Here is a 14,669-nt window from a genome sequence, read left to right on the forward strand (position 1 = left end):
CTCCATCCTTTTCTACCTTCCCCTGTCTTTATCTTTAAATCTCATGTCTGTAAAAACATACAGGAAAACCCTCCATTGTCTCTATTGCCTTCTCTCCGCCACCCCCCGACCATTTGCTCCCTCTGTTTTGTCCTTGCCCTATCCCTTCTGTCTTCGAAGTGCCAGAGGTCATTTCATTTCATGCATAAATAATTCACCAGGGGCCATACAGCCAGTGTACAGTGGCTGTCTTAAACAAGCAGCTTTGATTTAGCTCTGTCACCAGAGGCACAGCGAAGGTCATCTCTCCCCAGTGGACAATCCTCTGCAGCCATGGTGGCTGGGCCTGAAATAATTTACAATTGAAATTGTATTACAAGGGCACAGATACTGTATTAGTATATGCTTTTTATAAAAATAGCACAGCCAAAAGTGCTTTCTGTCTTGATTTTCTTTTTTTTACAAAGTAGTTTGTGTGATATGAAACGCATTTCCCATAGCTCCAGCTCTCATTTAAAGCAAACAGAGCCTATTCAGGTTTCATAACCATTTCATTTCATATGTTTTTTCGTTATCATTCTGATTGTATTTGTTGTAAACTGAATTCTGCCTCCTCGTCTTTGTGCTCAGTTGACTCACAGAAAAGCAGTGTTTTATGCTCTCCTCTGAAGTGTTTGCTTTTTCAGTAAACTTTATCTTGTCGTCTAAGTAACGCTGTTCCAAATGTTTCTGTCAGCTGTCTGAATCGCCCCCGTTAATGTCCATGAACAAGTATGAAGTGCTCTGTTGTTTCTGAGTTCGGTTGTGTCACCATTCCTTCATTGACGTGAAATGACAAGGACTAAGGTGAGTGCTTGAGTCAAACACAGCGTAGTATACCTTACACCAGAGGAAGGCTAAAGGAGTCCGAGAGAAATGAACTCCTCCTTGCGTGTTTCCTTGGAGCTTATGGGCCCGGAGGCTTGACCAAGGTGACTGCACACAGAATGAGTTTCCATCTCTAATCTAAAACACACACTCTGTGCTCATGCACTCCCTAGGTAACCTCTCTTTCAGTGACTAAGCTGAGATAACAGGTGAGCGTTCAGTGTAAAACTTTGTGTATGGATTCACTGTTGCTTTGCTGTGAGGATGGTTTCGAAAGAGCACTGGTAGCACATGATTGCCATATTATCTGTGTTATTAATACATGTGATTATTTAGTTATTTTCAAATTAAAGGGGTTTTTGGAAACCCATAATGGGAAAAATCTTAACTGAGGAAAGAGGGCGTTTTATGCTCTTCAGGTTATATACCCCTCCCCTTGGTTTTTGATTTGAGACAGTGAATATCAAAGAATCCTTGACTTAACATATATTTGTGTGTATGTAGGTTTTTACCAACAACTCTATGTTGTTAAGCAAATGAGCATTTGATATATGGTGACATGCAGAAACTGGCCAACTCAACATTTGAGGAACATAATATAAAGTATGCTGCTGAAGAGGCTTACAATAACACATCTACACTCCCTTTTGTGGGGTCTCCCAGGGATCTATTCTGGGTCCCTTTTTATTTGCTATATTAGAGGCAACCATATCACACCAATCCCTGCTGCCCTTCACTGATTACCTGTGAGTTTTAAATTGGATTTTAGGATTTTATTGCTTGTAAAGCCCTGAACAGCCAGGCTCCTGCCCAGACTCTGACTGCTGCTTGAGCAGGGTCCTTCTAATGATTGTCAGTAAAGGTGACCAAGCCTTTGTTCTCTGGTCCCCTCAGCTCATCTTAAAACTCAGTTTCATCTTATGGCATTTGTTGATCTTGTTAAAATATTTGTGTCTGTCATTTTATGTTTTGGTGTTTGTTTACATGCATTCTTTGTTTTTACTTTGCACTTTGTACATTGTACTATTTGAATGAATATATTGCTAACAATCTCATAATGCAATGTCCTGCATTTTGTAGTTGCGAGGCACGCTGTCAAGGCTTATTGTGACACTTTAACAGAACAGAGCCATTGTTAATGTCTTTAGCGACACCTGTGCTCTTCCTGCTATGTCAAGTCAAAATGTCTGCTCTGAAAAAGAACCACTGTGTCTGAGTTTCAAAGAATGATGGATGTAGTCGTTGTAGATATTATCCAACTTTCATTTTGGTTTTACCCAGCAAACACTGTGACATTGAATAGCTGCTGATGCAACAGCCTGGGTAGAGAAAATCTCAGCAGGTGCTGAGCCAAAATGAAAACTGAGATGACATCCACACTGCTACCTGCTTCCTTTTGTGAAAACGTAAATACAATTTTGTGTTTAGTGTTTTGTGTTTTAGGTGAGACTGTTGAAACTGTACTAGGTGTGTGTGTGTGTGTGTGTGTGTGTGTGTGTGTGTGTGTGTGTGTGTGTGTGTGTGTGTGTGTGTGTGTGTGTGTGTGTGTGTGTGTGTGTGTGTGTGTGAATCTTCTGGTTGTTCCTGTCTTAATAGATTTGGATGCAAACCCTTACATATTTGTGTAGATTGTGTTTACACAGATACTAATGTTCACATTTGCCTATCACACAGACACACACACACAGACACACACACACACACACACACACACACACACACACACACACACAAAGACACTGATTTCTATTTGGTTTCACTCTGCTGACGCAGCTGCTGTGCTGAGTGAGCACTTTACAGCTGCCCATTTTGTGTGTGCGTGCGTGCGTGCGTGCGTGTGTGTGTGGTTGAGAGAGAGAGTGCGCATGTGTGAGGAGTTAAGGATGATGGGATCCTTGGGCAGACAAAAGGGAATCACTGCGACTCTCAGCATCCATTAGACTAACCCTATGGATCAGTATTGATTCTTACTACCACTGAGCTCTGTCTAATAGGCTTCTGCCTGTCCTGATACAATGACAGCATTAGCACACACGTCCAGATGGATGGATTCAGGGATGGGAGGGTGAACCACAACCAGAACAAGAGAGAGAGAGAGAGAGAGAGAGAGAGAGAGAGAGAGCGATAAAGAGGCTAAAAAGATTTATAGGTCCAGAGGAGAAAGGCGAGGGGACTAATGCGGATAATGTGTGCAAGACAGACACCAATAGCAAAAGGGAAAGACAGAGAGAGATTTAACCCCACACAGAAAAATAGAAAAGTCCTAGTTTACTTGTGCAGGCACAGTTTAAACCAGGAGATGAATCCATAAAAAAGGCTCATACTCGTTCAGCTTTACAGTTACTTAGTGCATCTTCTCTGATTGACCATTTTGGAGAACATAAAGGGAAAAAGAGGAAGTCTCTGTACAGCCATCATAATAAAAGCATTAAATATGTGTGTGTGTGTGTGTGTGTGTGTGTGTGTGTGTGTGTGTGTGTGTGTGTGTGTGTGTGTGTGTGTGTGTGCATGCGTGCGTGCGTGCGTGCTTGTCTGTGTCCGAGATGAGGAAAAGTGAAAAGGGAAGAGTGACTTGCTTGTTTTTAGCCCAGAATTGAGTGTGTTTTCCCGTCTGTACTTCTGCTCTGACACCCTCTTGCTCGAATAATAAATAGCGATCAGCTGTTGCTGTAATTTGGCCACCTGACTCTTACTCTTTTCTCAGCCAGCTGAGTGGATGGAGCAATGGAAAGAGCATCTCTTATATCAGAAAGTCTGGGCAGTCTTCCCTCATACACTCACATCCTCCCTGTTTGTTATCAGGTTAATAACCAAGACAGTTCTAAAAGATTCCTTCCCAGAAGTACATGGGACATTGAATTCGTTTAATCTAATGGCCCTCTAGATAGGGAAAGGTGTGTAAATACAGTCATGTTAAATATTGCCTTAAGAAGGTTTGTCAAGAGGTAGAGTCTGTTCAGTGCAGAGTGAGATGCCTCAGCTAGAATTATTTTGTTTTTTTCACATGAGGTATTTTTGTGTTTGAATCTCACTGGTTTGAAGTGGCTCAGATTTAAAAAGGTGAAAAAGGTCAATTGAAATTTTGGACACTTACTGATTATCATCATTTTGAGTCGCACAGCGGTAATTTCTGCATCTGAAATGTAAAGCATTGCACTGGGATTGAAAGTAGATCACATGTCCTAGACATTACTTTTTTAGTTTTGGTTATGTTTTGAGGGTTCCATATATTATCGCATAGGCACACATTTGAGCCACAATAGGGAAATAATTAAGAAGTTAAGTTTTTAAGGACTTGAAATAATCAATAATGAGCTGTGTTTATTGCATTGAAGATATTGTGTGACTTTGTCATTTGTTAATGTTGGTCTTCCCCCATATTTTACACATTAACAATGATTCAGCCATTAAAGAACCCACAGAATGTGAATGAGATTGTTAAAAAGCCATCAGCAGTGAATTCTAGACCCTGTCTTCAATACTCTACCAAAAGCAAGCAAGAAAAAAAAACTTGACCTAGTAGGTCAGGGCCTCATGAATTTCCTCATAACATAGCCTTTGGATTTACTTCACGTTTTCTTTTTCCTTTGGCTTCTCAGAGGCATCAGTTGGGGATAGCTAAAGCCTGCAGGCTGGTCTTCACACAGGGAAAAAAGAAGCTGGAACACAGTCTGAGCTTTGTGCAGGAGCTTGCATATAGAGCGCATAGTGTGGGGTAACCAGGCAGTGCAGCTGGCCTTTCACAACTATGCAACTTTAAGGCAGTGTTTAAATCAAGATGCGAAAGACAAGGAGCCTGTTCTCCGACACTAACACACACATAAAAGGGAACAAATGTGATGGAAAGTGAAACAGGGAAATGGTGAGCCTCCAGTAGGATTTCAGTAATGGCTATATTCATGCAATTTTGGCAAAAATAAATAGCTGTAGCAACACATTTCTTTGTTTTAAACAGTGCTGATATTTCATCATGAAGTTTCTGCCATTGCAACACCTACAAATGCAACCATGCTGCATTCAAAGGGTCTCCCTTTTTATTGTGCTACCCCTATATATCTATTGTTCACTGAATGTTAGCAGGTCATGTTGCTGCCAAACTGACTTTTTTTTTTTGAGAAGTATGGTTCTATAAATAATGGTGGCCTGTAAGTTTATCCTATTAGAGATTTGAAATTAAAGCTTGTACCCAATACAGGGTTGCTGTGATTATCAGACAAAGATGGCATATACATATTAAAGTGTAAGACTTTGCTCCTTATATAAAATGATTTTGTGTCAAACCAAAGCCAACTGCTGTCATCATTCTTAAAAATTACTTTAGAGCACCATGTACTGCACCTTCAGATCAGATAAGTATCTCTCTGGAAAGCTGATGTTGTTTTTTCCAATAAAATAGTTTCCAAACCAGCGACTTAAGGCAGCAACCCACATGCCTACAAAGTCATTTTGACAAAACTGTTCAGCAAGATGAAAACATGCCAACGAGTTCATCCTGCTGGCCCCCAAACCCTCTCCACAACATTCCTTTCATAAATGTGCGGTGCTGGAGTATTTTTTTAAGAAACTGGAAAGAGCTGGTATGTGGATGGGCCCATTATGGAGTTACTTCTGTAGGAGGTTCCTGTTATCACTATCAGATCTCCTCTTGTGCTCTGACCCATGGTCCAGTAGTTGTTTCAAGGTTGGATGACCATACCCTACTCAGGTCCACCCTCCACCTCACACACATGACTCGCATACCCACCTCCCCGCTGTCCATGCATGTACGCAAACGCACAGACACACAAATATTACTTTACTCCCTCTTGTTAATGATAGCACCTTAGCACCTGCGTGACAAAACCCCTCTACTCTGAGACATTAGCATGAGCAGCAGGCGTGGCAGCATTCTACAAGGAGGCATCAGATAGGTGTCAAAACAATTACCAGCAAACTGTACTAATCCCCATAGCTTGTCCAATTTCAGACTGTAAAATGTTCTGTAGTTCTCTGTAACCAGAGGCGAGAGTATCTTATTCTGACATCCTCATTTCCTCTGTGCAGCATCATAGCACTTGCCATCATCCCAGAACACCCTTCCCTTCCCCCTCTTCCTTTTCTCTGCCTCCCACAAGCATTCCTGCCCCTCCCCCCTTCAGCTCCCCTTGCTGGTATGGATCTGTGAAATGTTGGCAGGGTGTGCTGCTATGGCATCAGCAATGGGCATAGCGATGTGAGAGAGAAAAAGGTGAGGACAATGAGAAAACCCCTGAAAACTGACTGATTTCTTGGATTACAGGGAAGTCCTTTTGTTCGCCTAATCATGGCGCACAGGCTGCCATGTTCCACCAACCAAAATATTTGTAACATGGCCAGTGACCGAAAGGACATTGCTCTTCGTAGATATGAATAATCAGTCAAACTCTAACCCACTCAGGCTGATATGAGCTGTGGTAGCAGTGGATGTCAACAAGTGGTTTGATATTAACAGAGGCTAGATTTTGTGCAAATAGCCTTGCTCTGCTTCTCTTGCAACTATAGCGACAAAAACTCATTCCCTCATTCTATGGTTTCCATTAATAGCAACATCTGACCCATAGCTTAAAGTACAATAAATGCGTGAAAAGAAAAGAAGATCACTGTAGGCTATAACAATCTCTTTTTATTCTCTATTCCGAACAATCAATTCAAAATGAACAGTCCTCGCAGGTACCATTATTATAAAAGGCCAAAACATTTATGTCAGGTCTCTGCATATAGTAATAGAAAGGATATATGACATTCTAAATCAGATAACATACTAATAATGGATGCTGTTCCAATAAACCACTTTGTAATATTCATCAGACTCACACACCAAGACAGATTTATTCATTTCATTCATTAATATCACATTTACTGTCCAGTATTTTTGCTCTGCTGTCCAGTTTCACCACCTGTCTGCATTGAACCTCAAATTCCAAACTCCTCTCTGCACTTCCTATCTTTTTCTCTGTCTGTCTGTCTGTCTGTCTGTCTGTCTGTCTGTCTGTCTGTCTGTCTGTCTGTCTGTCTGTCTGTCTGTCATCTGTCTGTCTGTCTGTCTGTCTGTCTGTCTCTTGTTTTATCCCAAAGTGGTTGCATTTCATTTTTGGTTACTCAAAAGAAAACATCCTTTTGCCTGAGTTACCACTACAGACATTGCGGTGGTTACAGCATTCCAGAAAGCCTAGCTGTTTTTTGTGATACCTTAAAGGCTTTCTCGCGTCACAAGATTAAGCTGAATGCACTCTGATTTGAAAGATGATTCTTTTCAGACCGCCTGGATGACCTCAGTGCCAACACCCTCCACCATGTCGGAGACTGCTTCGGGAACTTCCTGGACATCCCCACTCAGGGTCACATCCTTTTTCAGTTCAAAGTCACTCTGTTCCTTGATAGGCGTCTCCTCTGGCTTTTCATTACCATTAACACATTCCACTGTTTGCATGGCAGCAGAATTTGTGCACTCTCCATTCACGGCTGGAGGCGCATCTACTTCTGCCACATCCTCTGTAACAGAAGGGCTCTCTAAATTCCCATTTTCCATCTTGCTTTCTGCCTCAGGCTCCTGGGAAGGCACCTCTTCCATAGATGCTTCGGGTACCTTGTTGGACTCAGCAGTAATTTCGCTGGCAGAGACGGACTCTGAGATGACAATCTCAGGGACAGGTTCTGCTGCTTCAGGCCCAGGTGCTGCCTCAGTGCTGGATGCTTCTGTTGCAACAGGTTCCTCCTCTACAGGCTGCTCAGTGGGGACCTCCTCTGTTGCATTCTCCACAGGCTGAGGTTCAGTAATGTCAGACGTGGCTACAATTGGTTCTTGCTCAACTTGTTCCTCCACTGCAGATTCTTCTGCATCAGCCTTTTGCTCTGGCTCTGGCTTTAGCACTTGCTCTGGTTCTGGCTCTGGTGATTGTACAAGTTCTGGTTCTGGGGCTTGCTCTGGTTCAGGTTCTGGCTCTGGTTCCTGCTCTGGCTCTGCTGCATGCTCTGGCTCAAGGGTTTGCTCTGGTTCTGGGGCTTGTTCCAGCACTGGCTCTGCAGCTGGCTCAGACACTGGCTCAGGTTCAGGGACAGCAGCAGGCAGCACTGTCTCCTCCACAGTGGCATCCGGCTCAGTAACAGTCTTTGTGATGGGCTCTGGTTCTTGGTCCTTGGGTGCTTCCTCGGTGCTGGCAAAAACAACCTCTGGCTCTGGCACAGATTCTACAGTTGCAGCAGGTTCGTCTACAGGCAGCTCTTTAGGTGGATCTGCAGACTCAGGTTCAGGCACAAGTTCTTCTGATGAAGCAGCAGTGGCCTCTGGGAGCTCTACTGGAGTTTGTTCTTCTACAACTGGGGCTGAATCATCTGCTGTTGGAGCTGGTTCATCTGCTGCTTCAGCTAGTTTCTCTACTGGAGCAGATTCCTCTTCTGTTCCAACTGGCACCTCTACTGGAGCTGACTCCTCTGCTGTTGCAACTGGTTCCTCTACTCTATCTTGTTCCTTTGCTGCTGCAAGTGGCACCTCGACTGGAGCTGGTTCCTCTGCTGCTGCAGCAGCAGCTGGTTCTTCTGCTACTGGAGCCGCCTCCTTCGCTGCTAGGCCTACTTCCTCTGCTGCTGCAGCTGGTTCCTCTGCTGCTGGAGCTGGTTTCTCTGCTGCTGCAACTGGTTCTTCTGCTACTGGAACTACCTTTTCTGCTGCTGCAATGGGTTCTTCTGCCACTGGAGCTGCCTCCTCTGCTCCTGCAGCTGGATCCTCTGGAGGTGCAGATTTGGGCTCTTCTGGAGCTTTTACAGCTTCAGTTACTGCTGCCACATTGTTTGCCTCAGCTGTCAACACAACTTCTGTGGGAGGGGCTCCGGCCTCAGCTTTAGCAGACTCTGCACCTGCAGCTGTCACTGTGGTCTCATCCTTTGTCCCTTTGGGGTCACTCACATCATACCCCTTCCTTTTCTTGCTTAGTTTGCCTCCCATGGTGTCTCCTACGAACAAACGGATGAAGGTGTCTTTTAATATGAGCCATCAGTTTAATCATGAATAGATATGTTACAACAGAGTTCATTAGGAAAGGAGGTTGGAGAGAATATTATTGTCTTGGGGTGAACTAGAAGTTCAATTAGGAAACTGCTTGCTGCCAAACATAGTTAGGCTACAAAACAAGTGGAAATGCATGGGAACCTTGCTGTGATCAGACAACCCCACATACTCTCTACCCTTTCAGGAATGTTGGGGGGAAAGGCTCATTGCCAAAAGAGCCCACAACTCATCTATGATGTAGACATACCACTATTCTTCACTCAGCATGACAAGCTAAAAACCATAATATGTAGTGAGTCTCTATGGCTGCATAGACAGAGGTAATCTAGAGCCAGCAGTTACATTCACATACATGATTCTGTATGGATTTCCAGATCAGTGTAAACCCCAATAGTCTAACTGACACATTCTGTGAATGGAGCAAACATGTAGGCTACAACGGGCATGTAGCTCTTTGTGTTACTGTCACAAGACTGTTGTGGCTGCAGAGGAAGAGTTTGTGATTGCCACAGAATGTGACTTCCTTTCAGGGACAGAATAGAGAACTGCAAGTTCAACTTTATGTTACTGACTATATTTCAGCTGACCCTGAATAAATCAACATATGAGATCCCTTAAAGGCATGGTTCTGCAGAATTGAGGTTGCTGGTTTAGATTTTTGAATGCCACAGTCTGATCAGCACTTTTTAGCTTGACAGATGCTATTCTTGGGAATATAATACAACATGTTTTTTTTTTTCCTAAAGGACTTTTACCCTGCAGGACAGCATATGAACGACGTGGGAACTGTCCATAGTGCTACAACGCAGCAATCAAGACAGGATGCCACAAACCAGAATAGGCTGCAGCCATTAGAGCAATTAACAGTCTAATGAGCTGTCCGGCAGTAAAAATAAGTCAATTTATCTGCTCTTACACCAGCACCAGCCTGATTCCACTTTTGAGCTTACTTCTAACTGATTGTACTTACATTCATCATACTGTACTTATTTGCATCTTTTTTTGCCTCTTGGCATCACCGGCCTCCAAATCAGACAAAGCAAAAAAAAAAACGTGCAGTTTGAGGAGAAAACCTAATATTCTGACATCCAATCATTGTGAATTTGCACTGACATTTTTTCCCAAGCCAAACTGAGTGACCACGAAAGTCAAACGTACAGTAGACATGAAGCTTTATGCACAATCAGTAAGATAAAGGAGAACAGGCTACAGCAGCATGTGCCGGCCGGTAACAAAGGATGAGGATTCCTCAGCAGCAGCGAGGCTGCTTACTGACTGAAGTAATGGGTTGGGCAAAATCGGCAGAAAGCACTGACGCTAATCTGTAATATGGTGTAGAGTTTAGGCCAAGGCTGCTATACAGAAGAAATTCACTATACACTGGCCACAAACACTTGAGTGATAAAAGCTGTAGAGGGGTCTCCATCCCCCATTTCAACCCACCCACCGCTGCCTCTCTCAGCGGCTCTGCCCTTTTTGTTCACGGGCATTTGAAAATGTCGTACTCACATGGGAGAGAAAATGAAATTCACCACAATAACGTGTTAAGAGGCTGCCTGATGAGTGCCGCAACTTCATAACTTTGTTATGTGCTTTCTTTATGGCAGGGTTTTAATCGCCTGGCCTACTTTGAAAAAAAAGAAGAAGAAGAAGAAAGAAAGAAAGAAAGAAAGAAAGCAGCGCTGCTGCCCAGAGGCACGCACTAAATCAAACTGAGCCCCCTGAAAATGGGAAAAAGAAAAAAGAAAAAAAAAATCCAACCTTGTAATGTGTAAATGAGAAATGCAAAGAGAGAAAGGCAACAATGGGTAACTGCACCTCACAGGCATCTTTCTTTCTTTCTTTCTTTCTTTCTTTCTTTCTTTCTTTCTTTCTTTCTTTCTTTCTTTCTTTCTTTCTTGTTGCAAGTGAGAAACAAAAGAGCAAAACCAGTAAAACAAAGCTGTGATGAGACCAACCTGTGTTTCCAGAGAGTGATCACTTGGGCTTCTTTTCCAGGCTCCGGCTGGATGTGATAATGGAGGTAACCCTTTGGAGTGACAGCTGCAGATTCCGCCCTTGCTCTCCGGACTGTGGTGGAACTGAGGAGTGCCCCTCGCAGTTTTCTAGACATCTGTCGCTATCACAATCCAGCCTACCCAACTACTGCTCCGTCTGCAATCTATACCCTCCCAATCTCTAACCCCTCCTCCCCCGCACACACCCACTCCGGTGCGTATTTCTCGGTTGTAAAAACGCATCTGCGGACTGAAGGTGATTATGAGCGCGCTGTTAAATGTCCATTTCTCCTATTATCTACTCTTTTGAAAATTAGAGTGATTCAGGATGGGTTTTTTTTTCTCTTGGTGTTATTTGTAAGCAAGATAACATGCACGTCCATCCTTATTTGTACAGCTAACATAAAAAGTGACATATACACTGTAATCGTGTAAAGCAGCAGAAGGAGTTTCAAAGTCAAACATCAAACAAACTGATTTTATTTGGGTTAAAAATGCAAATTTGACATGATTACAAAATGTGATTTCTTCTTGAGCTGTGGTAAACTGTTGATATGTTGACATCAGTGTTTGGGTTACTGAATAAATCCTCTGAATCATGTAATATTATAAACACATACAGGAACAGGGTGCCTGGAGCTCCTGCGTGCCTTGGCCTTCAGTTAATATGAGGTCACTGTTCTTGTTAGGGACATAAAGAGGACCAAAAGTTCATCTATTGCGAGATATTCTCATGCATTGCGCCTCTTTGTTATTTGCCTTCCATGTGTTAATGGGACAGGGTGAGTCCGGGTAAGACCCAAGCAGCATGTCACTGACACGCTGTGGGTTGAAGTATCTGAATAAATGACTATCAGATAAAATGTATATTTAATCTTTCTCCGTCGATTTTAATAATAATATATAGGAAGTAAGTGCTGCTATCAGTGAATCACCCCCTGTAATCTCATTTAAAGTGCTGGGATTTAATTTTTCAGTGGCCTCATATCTCTCGTTTCAGCAGTCTTGTTTCAACTCGCACAGCTTTCCTGTGAAAAGGAAGGTGAGATTGGGTCTTTCCCTGGCGTTTCACACAAACATGTTCTTTTCTTCACAGTTTCTCTCGGTGAAACTGGAAGAAAGACAAAGCAAATCACACAACAACAAGCTGATTGCATCACTCAATACTCACCAAACTGGTATTTGATTAGAATTGTCTTTGGAAAGATGACATTTTGTCCTGAGAGTGAATTTTATTGTTTTATTTTCATACAATTAAAAAGAGAGTGGGTAGTAGAGATATGTGCGTAAACAAGAAATGAGTCTCAGTGTATTTAACAAGGATGTTCAAGTCGGAGTCATATTTTATGAAATACATGTTTTATGATGTATTATATTGTTTCGCTTAATATATCAGATCTTAAAGTCAGACTTGTCAGTACATCTTCCTTGCTGGATGTAATGCATCCCAATGATTTTGATACTTTGGGGTAAAATTTATTTTCCTTTCTTGTTTTCCCCCCTCCTCTTGTGTTTTTCCCATGTAGGAATATTTCCATAAATGCATTTATCACTTATGTTTCACAGAGTTAATGCCATTGACTGTATAACTGAGGAGACAGCACCCTCTCCTGTTACAAGAGCTCACAGTGCAACACAGCGTCTATGGAGAAACCTTATTAGACACACGACAAAAACTTCAGATTTAACATTTACATAATTGCAATGTTTTACTCAAGTGTCTTGCTACATCGCACATGGTTGATAAATGTGTGTATAGATTTCTGTCGATGACCAATTAAATATTCCTGATTCTTCAAGTGTTCATCACCACAAAAAAAGAAAAAATAACAGACAAAACTTTAAGAAAATATGTAACAAAACAAACAATGGGTGTCATATGAATGTTGGGAAAATCCGATATCTGTTAGTTTATCTCATTAAGCCTATAAATCTTGAATTTTTTTACGGCGCTCTGCTTTCTACTTTTCCTGCTTTCCAGATGCCACAGAGTTCTAGTTTCTATCTGATAAAGAAACCAAGAGAATACGATCAGTCTTGTTTGTTTTCCCTGCTGGCAGCAGAGCAAAACAGTGACACTGGGGCAGCAAAGGCTGAGTTTCACATGATGCAAAGGCTCTGGAATGCATTCCCAGGAGAATAACCAGCCAACCCCTCTGCTCCGCACAGACAGGGGACTCGCAGGCATATGGGGAGGCCTTGGAAAAGCCCCCAGACTTATCATGTGGAGGTCCAAAGCTCATCTGTCTGCAAGTTCTGGTCCTGTTGACCTAGACTGACACGAAGACTGAAGAGGAGGAGAAATAAAGGAACAGGTGTTGGGTGTTGCCACACACTGTGAGTCAATAGCTCACCAGCAGAGTGGTAGACTGTGTGCAGGAATGTGTCATTCTGCTGGGCTTGTGTGGAAGCTTTCAGAGTGTGTGGGTGTTTATACAGAGGACAGGTTGATATTGTAGTGGGTATTCTTACTATTCATCTTCCTCAGTTGTGAACCAAATGATTTCATCTTCTCTTTACTCAGTCGTATAAGCATTTACTACCTTAAAGCCAAATGATTAACCGTGCCATTTGATTTGATGTATGTGTTTATCTGCTGACCATGACACCATGTATGTGGCATGATCAAAGCCCCTGATTGATCATTGTCCTCACTGAACTACACATTATGACGTGCCTATTGTGCTGACATTGTTCTGACAGCGAGGAGTCCGTCTGCAGGCGTAAGAATAAACTCCCAGAAAGACAACAAATGACTTTGTGCCTTTTGACACAAAATTGCCAGAACAAGCTATTTTTAATATATTAATGAACTGACAATAACTAGACTTCATCCAAAAATGTTTATGCTTGATATCTAATGTTCCCGTCAGAAGTTGCATCCAGTTTCCAAAAGTCATCCAATAGAGGGAACTAACACACTGTTTTCACTACAACCCTCAAAACACTGACTAGTTTTGAGTATATAGCTTTGTTTTTTGCAGGGTGCAGCAAACACATTAAATATGATGTGAAAGTTGTCGAAAGCCATACTTTGGGAGAGTTAGCTGATGACTGTGATGCAGTCTGGCTCAGTTTGTCTGGGCTTTACCCGGCCAAAGGCATTCTGTCTTTCACTAGCTGAAATAGTCATCAAGTGTCAACAAGAGCATGGCTACCAGTATACACAATAGGTGCCAGGTTACAAGAAGTCAAAGTGTTGCTGCACACCAACACAAATCCACTGGTAATGGATGGTTAAATGGTTAAATACAATTTGTGGATAATTTGTCAGATTTAAAGATAAATAAATGCCATAAAAATCTCAACCGAAGTGAATTAATGCATTCGCTTTGTAAATATGACGTCTGTTTAAATTGGTACAATATTTAGTCTTAGTGGGAAAAATAAGAGAGGTGCACTAAAATGGTTGGTTAAGGTTTCTACACGTTCAGCTTCAGAGGAAGATGAATAGCACCCTCTACTGGACATTTAGTGATTTACAACGAGTGTGCAATTATAGATAATGCAAAACAATGACTTTCAACAATGTTGTATATCATGAGCTTAAGGGTTCAAATTAAGTTTAATTACACAAAATGTGAAGTGGATACTTTCTTTGCAGTTATTTTTCCACTTGAAGGAGCTGTGCCTCTCACGGTCTCTCATGTAAAACACTTTGTTAAAGAACATTTCTGTGTTGACAAGTATTTGCTTAATTAGCTGGCAGCTTGACTCATAGTATCCCCTTATTTATGCTTGAGCTGGTCGACTTTGTAGAAGAAGCAAATAATTGATGTTTAGAAAACCTTCAAGCTGTAGTC

At 42.2% G+C, this 14,669-nt stretch overlaps 1 protein-coding gene across 1 annotated transcript; it reads right to left on the reverse strand.

Moving 5' to 3' along the window:
• Positions 1-6,466: 6,466 nt before the first annotated feature.
• On the reverse strand, positions 6,467-11,049 carry LOC139336063 (fibrous sheath CABYR-binding protein). Its single transcript, XM_070969936.1, has 2 exons — positions 10,828-11,049; positions 6,467-8,814 (listed from the first exon to the last, which is right to left on the reverse strand). Exon 2 carries the CDS (start codon positions 8,804-8,806, stop codon positions 7,118-7,120), a length of 1,689 nt encoding a protein of 562 aa, XP_070826037.1. The 5' UTR covers positions 8,807-8,814; positions 10,828-11,049; the 3' UTR covers positions 6,467-7,117.
• Positions 11,050-14,669: the final 3,620 nt, after the last annotated feature.

Source organism: Chaetodon trifascialis, chromosome 1 (genome assembly GCF_039877785.1).
Source record: "Chaetodon trifascialis isolate fChaTrf1 chromosome 1, fChaTrf1.hap1, whole genome shotgun sequence".
NCBI lineage: Eukaryota > Metazoa > Chordata > Actinopteri > Chaetodontiformes > Chaetodontidae > Chaetodon > Chaetodon trifascialis.

What these genes read in the sequence shown, in the direction of transcription:
- LOC139336063 (XM_070969936.1), bottom strand. Translation starts at nt 8,806, where the DNA reads ATGGGAGGCAAACTAAGCAAGAAAAGGAAGGGGTATGATGTGAGTGAC.